Source organism: Triticum aestivum, chromosome 2A (assembly GCF_018294505.1).
Source record: "Triticum aestivum cultivar Chinese Spring chromosome 2A, IWGSC CS RefSeq v2.1, whole genome shotgun sequence".
NCBI classification, from domain to species: Eukaryota; Viridiplantae; Streptophyta; class Magnoliopsida; order Poales; family Poaceae; genus Triticum; species Triticum aestivum.
This window is the reverse complement of record NC_057797.1, coordinates 778,423,188-778,433,021: the sequence shown is the minus strand read 5'-3', so window position 1 is coordinate 778,433,021 and position 9,834 is coordinate 778,423,188. Positions and strand designations below refer to the sequence as shown.

Genomic DNA, 9,834 nt, shown 5'->3' with positions numbered 1-9,834 from the left:
GGAAACATTATACTGCTTTGTGCTTGCATTATTAGCATTCCTTCCTACCTAATGTCTGTGATCAAATTCCCTAAGTGGGCTATTAATGCCATTAACTCACAAATGGATCACTTCTTTTGGGGGGATGTGGGTGATCAACATAAATACCACTTGGCTAACTGGGGTTTGATTACCAGGAAGAAGGAATTTGGAGGTTTAGGGGTTCCCAATATCAAAGAGTATAATATGGCTTTGTTAGCTTCTTGGGGTAAAAGATTTTTTACCAACCCTGACTCTGATTGGGCTAAACTTCTTCTCTACAAATATAGAGTTAATTCTCCAAATCTCCTCTGGGCTAAAAGTGAAGGGGGCTCTACCTTTTGGAAGAGCATTACTTGATCTCTGGCTGCTGCAAAAACTTTCTATAGGTGGAAGCTTGGTGATGGTAAACTCATTAGTTTTTGGCATGATGTGTGGGTGGGGGATTGTTCCCTTAAAGTGCAATTTTGGGACTTGTTCAATATCTGCAATCAAGTGGATTGTACTGTAGCTCAAGTGTGGGATGGTAATGAGTTGAAATTAACATTTAGGAGATGTCTTGACAGATCTGGGATGATTCTATGGAACCAGCTTGTCTGTTTGATTAAACATTACCCTCTACTAGATGATCTGGACACCCCCATTTGGGGATTAGAAACTAATGGGGCCTTTTCAGTTAAATCTTTTTACAAACAGATCAACTTTGGGGGTGTGGTTTCTAATGTTAGTACAAAAATGTGGAAGATTCTCTGTCCACAAAACATTCATATTTTCTTGTGGCTTTGTATTCACAACAAAAAACTGACTAGAGATAATCTTGCAAAAAGAAGGGAAGTGGATGATCCTTCCTGCCTGTTCTGTTCTGAACCTGAAACTGTTCAACATCTGATGTTTGATTGTGTGGTGGCCCAACATGTTTGGGGCTTTGTTGCGGAAATCTTCAAAATTGATAACATGTCTTGTTTTGATAAAGTTGTGGCCTTCTGGCATATGCATAAAGTTAAAGCTGTTCTGAATCTGGTAACATCTGCTGCGTTATGGAGCTTGTGGAGACTAAGAAATGAATTCTGTTTTCAGGGGCGCAAGTGAAGGAATGTGAATTGCATTCTTGCAAAACTAAGCTGTTATTTGCACCAGTGAAAGGTTCTCTGCGACGATGGGCAAGCAGACCTACTACAACGATGCATCTTGCTGCTGGACAAGCGACGTGGGGAACTCCTCCGGATCGCCTGGAGATGAGACTTGGGGCGACCAACTGAATGATCAGGGGCATCGAAGGGAAAAGAGCGGCAGCTGATCTTCTTTTGATGTCCTGTTTTGTGTTGGTTCCCTTCTAATTAACTCAGTCTAAAACTTCCGTAGCTTGCGTCCTGGACTTGGTTCGTAGTCTTTCTAGCTGTATGCGCTTTACTTTGAGCTTGATGCTCTGGATGATCGTCGTTTCTGATCATGTAATCTGTGAACTGTTTCGTGCTCTGCTTCAATAAAATGGGGCAGGGGGGCGACCCCCTTTCGTTCAAAAAAAAAATATTATCCCTCGATTTTCTACCGGGCGGTCCAAAAACAAGGGAAGCAGTGGGTGCACAAATAGCCCCATTTCAACGGATCGGTTCTTAGCTAGTCGTGCCCTTATCATACACCTCGTGCCTCATGCGAGCTGGGGTTTTTTTCCCCTTCTTATCGAATGCAGATGGTTTTGTCGCCTGTTTGGTCAACGACGCCATGATCAGAGTGAGCACGTGTAATCATCTTGGAGTTGTTGCTTAACTTAATTAGCCGGATCAATGCAACCAACTACTGTCAGTGCTTGATCTAGTGCTATATACTAACCTTCCTCTGTACTGGCTACCTGCAAAGTTGGAGAGTAGGTTATACATGTTAGGCTAGTCATAGTGGGGGTAACTTAGGTACTAGTAACTTAGAGGGTGTTTGGATTCAAGAGACTATTTTTAGTCTGATTAAAAATAGTCTCTTTTAGAGGCTAAAGTTTCAAGCACCCCTGACTAAAGAGAGGCTAGGACTAGTCTTGAAGCTAAAAATTTTTAGTCATAGGAAACCTATTAAAATATGTATTAGCCCTCTCTCTCCTCATTTAATTCCTCTCCTTTAACACATGCGAGTTCTGGATTGGAGGGTTTGAAGGATAATAAATGCTCAATAACTTGATTTTAGTCTCTTTAGTATTTGGATCCAAGCATGGGTGAGGCTAACAAGTTTTAGTCCCACTACTTTTAGTCATGGGACTAAAACATATCCAAGCACCCTCTTAATACTTCCCAAGACAATTTTGCTTATGTGGCAAGTATTTAATGAGGAAAGAGGTGTTTGTGGTAACATAATATGTTATTGTAACATAGCGCTTCCCGAGACTAAATGAGTCTATGAGCTAATAAATGAAGCCATCAATGACACTACTAGTATGTTACTTTGCACTACGAAGATAGTAACTTAGACTTGTGTCATATGGATGACACTAGTCTAAGTTACTCCCCACTATGACCAGCCTTATCGGTGCTTGATTGTCGTCGAGGTAGAAAGAGACCTAGGTGTCCACGAAGATTGTACTCACAATCCTTTACTAGACGCGTATGTGTATACTCACCACATATGTCCTATCCACATTAATCAGATATCAAATCCATCAAAGAAAGATCCGGCACACATCCATACGCCCACCGATGATGCTAAGCGCGCAACCGGGAAGAGGCTAGGCTGGGAGAACTTTATTCCATCTTCAGGGAGGCGCCACCATCTCGTCTTTCTAAATAGGACACAAACCTTAACAAAACGAAGAAACATCTAAAAATGGAGCCTTACCCCAACCAAGCCAGAGATCCACCGTGCCCCCATGGCCCTCAGGCCACCGGAGACGAGGCGACCGACGATGATACTGGTGGGAGATGAAGGAACCCTAAGATTTTTTTTTTCGGGAGGAGCGTGAGGCTGCCGATGTTTCGTCGAGCCTGATACAATTTGATGCGGTAGGCAGAGCCTCCCCCCCCCCCCCCCCCCCCCTCTCCATTTTTCAGTGTGGTTCATATAAGGGTACATCATCCTAACTGTACTCCGAAAAATTCATCCTGTAATTTAGCAAAGCCGCCCTTTAATTGCTTAAAGTCAAAATTTCCCTCAAACAAACAAAAAAGAAAGGCATCATCTTGGACGTGAGGATGCCACACTCTCGCTCAACGTAGTAGCTATTAGACATTGAGCTGGATGGCGTGCACATGCATACAACAATGCACGTGATGCAAAGTACGTAGCTTCCCAGTTACTGCGCGCGCATGCATGCTCGATCCATTATCGGTATCTCTGTTCACTCTGTCGCCGCAACTTAAATATTTTCAACTGACTCCGGTTAATTATCTCAACCCTGGTTAAGTAGACCCGGCTACTTCTGTTATAAAATGGCAGCATCTTGGACGTGGGGATGCCACACTCCCACTCACAACTCACAAGCTACTACTCACAGTCACAGTGCACAGCACAGGCTAATTAAGATAGCGTCATGGCGGCGTTGAGCAGGGCAGCCATGGTGCTGACCATGATGGGCCTCGCTGCCACTTCAGCCCTTTCACAGCCGTCGCTGATCTCCATGACCACCGACGTGCCCCTTCCCGACGGCCTGTCCTACGACTTCCACGCCCTGTCCTGCAACAACCTGCAGAACATGGTGCGCGAAGCCGTGCAGGGAGCGATGGCAAGGGATGCCGGCGTCGTCCCCGGCCTCCTCCGCCTCTTCTTCCATGACTGCTTCCCTCAGGTGCATACATTTACCAATACTATTAATGCACTTTATTTGAAAAGTATCATTATCATCAGTACTGGCTGAACTTATCACATGCATTGTGATCGTGTAGGGTTGCGACGCATCGATCCTCCTGACGGGAGGCAACAGTGAGCAGAACATGCCCCAGAACGGTGGGCTTCGGAGGAGTGTGCTCTGACAGCTTTCAGGTCGTGATCTACACACACGCGATCTGTGGATGCCTCGATCTGAGCCCAGGAGGAACTCGAGGACGAACAGAAAACACACACGAACACGGGAGACAGTTTTGCGACGCCTTAATTCCAGCGTCTTTTCTGTTTCTCTTCTTTTATTCAACAGGGAAAACAAACTGAGCGACTTCTACGCCACGACCCAACATGCTCGCACCATCCCACGGCTTCAGATCGTGGACTCGCTCGTGCTACGAAAACGCTAGACACGACTTGGCCGCAACGTGGACTAAGCACGCTTCTGGCCATACAGAAACATGTACGTACAAAACACGTACAGATAAACTCCTAGGTGTCTATAACTGAAACACAAAGAAGAAAGACGTACAGTCTTAGGAAACTAGGAAAGAGGACAAGGTTAACAACAACATGCTCGACCTCATCGAGAGCATCCGTGCAACCGTGCACCGCGCCTGTGGGCCTACCGTGTCCTGCGCGGACATCACCAGCCTCGCAACCAAGGAGGCCGTCATGCAGTCCAGGCTGCCGGGCTATGATGTGCCGCTTGGCCGGCGGGACAGCCTCGCGCCCGCTACGGCCCAGCAAGTCGGGATCCTGCCCGGACCCGACTTCAACGTCCAGCAGCTCGTGAGAAACTTCGCCGACCGCGGGTTTGACAAGATGGACCTTGTCGCGCTCTCTGGTGCGCACACCGTCGGCAAGGCGAGCTGCGGCAGTTTCAGGAACCGCGCTGGGGAGAACGCTGACTTCGTCCGCATGCTCCAACAAGTCTGCGCCAGAAACCCTGGCCACTTGCAGGACCTCGACGTGACCACCCCTAACACGTTCGACAATAGGTACTTCAACAATCTCCAGATGGGGAGGGGAGTGCTCAACTCCGACATGGCGCTCACCCACGACGGCGAGACCAAGAACTGGGTCAACAACTTCGCCGGGAACCAGGGTTGGTTCTTTAGCCAGTTCAGCACCTCCATGAGGAAGCTCGCGCATTTGCCAGGCGGAAACATCGGCGAGATCCGCAACAATTGCTTCAGGCGCAATGGGAATGGAGAGTCTGTCTTCCTCGCCGCTGAGGTTTTTGCGGCCTTTGCTTGATAGATCAGATCGACCATAGCGTTAGCGCCGTCGACTGCATGTAATAAGAGCTTGCTACATAGCTTATGTTTTGCTTGATTGCAAATAGCATATGGCCACGTAGCATAGAGCCACTAGGCAGGCCCCCTGCAGTATCGTTTCAGTTCATCAAATATCTTAATTTCCTTACTTTAGCTTTCATTATCCTTTGTGTCATGGAAAGTAATGGTGATCTGAGTTGCGAAAGTGACAGACAAAAATTATAATCACCCTTATAATTGCGAAATAAAGGTAGATCAAACCACTTCTTCGTGTCTGTGGTCTATTAACACTTATTATCGACAAACAAACTGAAAGCACCCTATTGTGCAATGCCATGCACTATTGTTTTCTGTCATTAGCTTGATCGGATTGGTCTTTAATCTCCATAATAACATGTACTCAACTCTTTCAATTTCTGTTTGGGGTTTTACCTTCGTGCAATGCAAACACATATCATAATACGCTAGCTATTGCTGTGTTTTTTTTTCCATTTATGCCTTTGGAAATCCTTGCATTTCTCTCCATAAATTCGTAATCAGCAGCACAATGCAGTTGTATGCAACGAGAGCATTGCTTGGTCAAGCTTGTATATCTAAGTGCCAACAAAACGGGAAGAGAGAAATTGATACTAGTTTTTAATCCACTCTCCCTCGTCTTCTGACTATAACTAGCTCCGTCACTGAACCATGTGCTCTCTTTCTAGAACCTACTCCCTCCGTCTCATAATATAAGAGCGTTTTTATGGGGAGGGAGTATTAATTTGCTAATTTGAACCCTGACCTCCTGGATAGACTCACATCTTCGGGGGTAACCAGACAGATCGATCCCGAAGTTAATTAATGTCAGTGTGCTGGATCCATTATCGATATCTTTGCTCCCTGGGTCAATGAACTTTAATTACTTCAAGAACTCCGGTTAATTTCCTCCATGTATGGTTAACTAGAGCCAGCTGCCTCCGTTATAAAATTGCAGCATCTTGGACGTGAGGAAGCCACACCCTCAAACAAGCTACCCACAGTGCACATCACAAGCTAAGGTAGCATCATGGCGGCGTTGAGAAGGGCAGCGTACTCATGTCAGATCATGGAACCTGTCCGAGCGAATAATTTGTTCGCGCTCCATGGGGGAGCGGATTGCATGATTTCGTTCGATAGAAAAGAAGCCCCAGCGCTAGTCCCCCCGCCCCCCGCAAATCCCCTTGTCACGATGAAAGTTCTCGTTACACAAAAAACACACACACACACACACACACGTCCCAGTAGACAAATGGGCCAAAAAAAACCCAGCTTAAACAGGGCAAAAACAGGCCTTAAAAAAGAGGTAATATTCTGCGTATAACTTATTTCAGCTAAAGAAACACATTTATTATAGGACTGTGATAACTGGCAACCGTGTGCCAGATTGCGAAAACCATCACACCCCCTCGTGTCGCACGAAACCCATTCCTTCTTCTCCCGATTTTCTGGGCCAACCTGTTCCCCCCGCACTAACCTCTCCCTTCGCCCGATTTTCTGGGCCACCTGAATCCCACCGCTGGGAGCGGGCCTGTCCCGATTCTGCGCACGCACATTTGCAGCTTGAAAAAAGCGAAAAAATACAGTAGGAGGGGGGATCGAACACACAACCTACCACAACTAATTTAGCAACAATAACCAACTAGGCTACACCATCTTATTGGTTTCTTTCAACTTACACGCTACTTGTACCTTCCTGAAATGAGATTGAATGAAACTGAAAATTCAAACAAACAGACTCACTTGTCTGGGATTTGGAACTTTTCTATGGACGTTTTGCACCGGTTCAGATGGTTCACAAACTCAGGCGTCCCCTTCCCTTCCTTTTCAGATGCAAATCACCACAGTATTTCAACAATTTTTTCCCTCTTGGTCAAATGTTACCTCAGTGTTTGGACTAAATTTATCAGGTATGAGGTTCGTATATTACCATGCTATTTACATAGAAATTACCATGCTATATTTTTCCGGAACTTTTTTCTCCTTGTTCAAAAATGTTACCGTGCTGTTTGTACTTAAGCTAACGTGTTATATTTTTAGTAACTTTTTCCTCCTTGGTCAATAATGTTACCGCGGTGTTTGTACTTAAGTTATCAGGTATGAAATTCTTATATTACCATGCAATTTACATAAAAATTACCATGCTATACTTTTCAGCAACTTTTTCCTCGTTAGTCAAAAAATGTTACCGTGGTGTTTGTATTTAAGTTATCAGATATGGAATTCTTATATTACCATGTTATTTACATAGAACTTACCGTGCTATATTTTTTCAGCAACTTTTTCCTCCATGGTCAAATATGTCACGGCGGTGTTTGTACTTAAGTTATCAGTATTGAATTCTTATATGACCATGCTATTTACATAAAAATTACCAGGGTATATTTTTCAACAACTATTCCCCCCTTCGTCAAATTTACCGCGTTGTTTATACGCAAGTTATCAGGTGAACGGTTCGTATATTAGCATGCTATCTTCACAGAAGTTCTCGCCGAACAACTTTTTCATCCTTGGTTAATATTACCGCGATGTGTTTTTTGACAAAAAGTTTTCTGGGTCAAAAAGTTACATGTTTGTATCTAAGTTATCGGTTATTGGAGTTTATATCACCATGTTATTTACATAGAAATTACCGGGCATGTTTCGAACAAAAAAGTCTCAGGTCAAAAAATCAACATGATTTTGTTTGTAAGTTATTAGGTATGGGTTGCTTAAAAACCATGTTTTTACATCAAAATTACCGGAGTATTGTTTCAACGGTATTTTTTCCCAGGTCAAAAATTACCGTGATGTTTTGGACGTAAGTTATCAAGTCTGCAATGCGTATATTAGCATGCTATTACACAAACATTATGGTAGGTATATTTTCCAATATTTGTTTACCCTGAGTCAAAAGGTATCATAATGTTTATATGCAAATTATCAAGCCTACGCTGCTTTAAAAATCTTATTTGATCAAAAGTTACATGTCATTTTCGACCACAACTACTATCCACACCAGGAAGAAGCAGACACGCACTTCATCGAACATTTCGGGAGCCTACTAGGCAATGTAACCTTGCAGTGAAGTCTCTTCCTGCTCCTGCCAAGGTTGTTGTCACGCGCCGACGGTGGTGATGTCAGCTAGGTGGTCACGAGGGGCGTGGAGGTGAAGGCATGCTTGTAAGTTGGCTTTCCTAGGTAAAAGATACTGTGGTGTTTATATCTAAGTTATTAGGTTTGCAACGCATATATTATCATGCTATTTACGTAGAAATTACTGGGGTATGTTTTTAACATTTTTTTCTCCGATCAAAGTTTACCATGGTGTTTGTACGTAAGTTCCCAACACTGCGGTGCGTATATTACCAAACATTTTACACAAAAATTACAAGAGTATGTTTCACCAACTCTTTTCCTTAGGTCAAAAAGTTACCACTATGTTTGTATGTGAGTTATCAGATCTGCAGATCTTAAGTTTCCATGTTATGGACATAGAAGTTACCGTGGTAAAATTCAACAACTTTTTCCCCAGTCAAAGTTACCATCGTATGTGTGTTCATATGTTATCAGGTTTGCGGTGCATACATTAACATGTTGTCCACACATAGATTATCAGGGAAATGTTTCAACAATTTTTTCATTCGGGCCAAAGTTACCATCGTCAGCTAAAACAAATATAGAATTACGGAAGTTGAGATGTACGGAAATTGAGATGCCGATATATATAGTAGCAGCAAATTTTGAACATTAGTCAGTTGTTAGAGAGTGCCCAAGCTTTTCTATTTACGCGAGCACGAGATGGATCAAATCTTGGTTTGGATCCATCTGAACTCTGACAGCCTGAATACTTAGCTAATCCTCTTGTGCACATGCCAATGAAATTATCCCAGTGGTACTCAGCCTACATGCAAACCTGTTGGTTGAGGGATCGAGCCCCACTTAGTGCTAATTTTTTTGCGCACAGAGGAAAAAAAAGATCACGCGTGTGGGAGAAGCGGAACTGCTAGATGGGATCGTGAGAAGATCGTGCGCGGGAGAAGCGAAACGGTGCGGGTCGATCGGGCGGCGGGATCGTGTCCGTGGACATTGATGGGATTGTGTGGCAGCAGTTTTGCAATCTGTCACACGGTTGCCAAATACATTTTTTGTTTATTATATTAAAAACTGCATCATTTCTGATAAGCCATAATGCCCAGCCTAAGGCAGCCACCTCCATAAGAATATGTGCAGAAAATTGTTGCACAGTGTTGAAGTTGCCCTTGCACCTTAAAATAAAATATCGGATGAGAAAATATCTCAGCTTAGATATAAGATATGGGTACCTTAGCTTTTTTTAGGAGCATGGGGTACCTTAGCTGGGTGTACACCGTTTGTCGACAGAGGCCTTGTGGGCTTACGGAATCCTAGAATTAGTTAGTCTTCAAGGGGTCATGTGAGGGCGCATCGTCGATTGATCCATGCACGCCACGCGCGCATAGCTTGCCACGACGATGCGATCCATTATCGACCAATGTGTTAACAATTCTGAATGCATGTGGAATCATGCGAGAGTAGAAAACTAGCAGCAATCTTTTTCTTTTTCATCAAGATTAGCTTCCGCATACATGTGATCACAAACTCACAAATACATTTCGCGATTGCTATTGTAATCTGGAACTCGGGGGTACGTGAGTCTTTTCGCCCCTATCACCACATTTTTTATAGATAAGTGATGATCCATTATGTTCACCAGCTAGCCTTGATC

General features: G+C 44.0%; 1 protein-coding gene across 1 annotated transcript; it reads left to right on the top strand.

The window, feature by feature from the left end:
• The first annotated feature begins 3,469 nt into the window (after window positions 1–3,469).
• On the top strand, window positions 3,470–5,241 carry LOC123186698 (peroxidase 2-like). Its single transcript, XM_044598414.1, has 3 exons — window positions 3,470–3,781; window positions 3,879–3,956; window positions 4,375–5,241. Exons 1-3 carry the CDS (start codon window positions 3,527–3,529, stop codon window positions 5,071–5,073), a joined length of 1,032 nt encoding a protein of 343 aa, XP_044454349.1. The 5' UTR covers window positions 3,470–3,526; the 3' UTR covers window positions 5,074–5,241.
• Window positions 5,242–9,834: the final 4,593 nt, after the last annotated feature.

What these genes read in the sequence shown, in the direction of transcription:
- LOC123186698 (XM_044598414.1), top strand. Translation starts at nt 3,527, where the DNA reads ATGGCGGCGTTGAGCAGGGCAGCCATGGTGCTGACCATGATGGGCCTC. An exon ending in TCCATGACTGCTTCCCTCAG is followed by an intron (nt 3,782 to 3,878) that starts GTGCATACATTT and finishes GTGATCGTGTAG; the next exon opens with GGTTGCGACGCATCGATCCT. An exon ending in ACGGTGGGCTTCGGAGGAGT is followed by an intron (nt 3,957 to 4,374) that starts GTGCTCTGACAG and finishes AAAGAGGACAAG; the next exon opens with GTTAACAACAACATGCTCGA.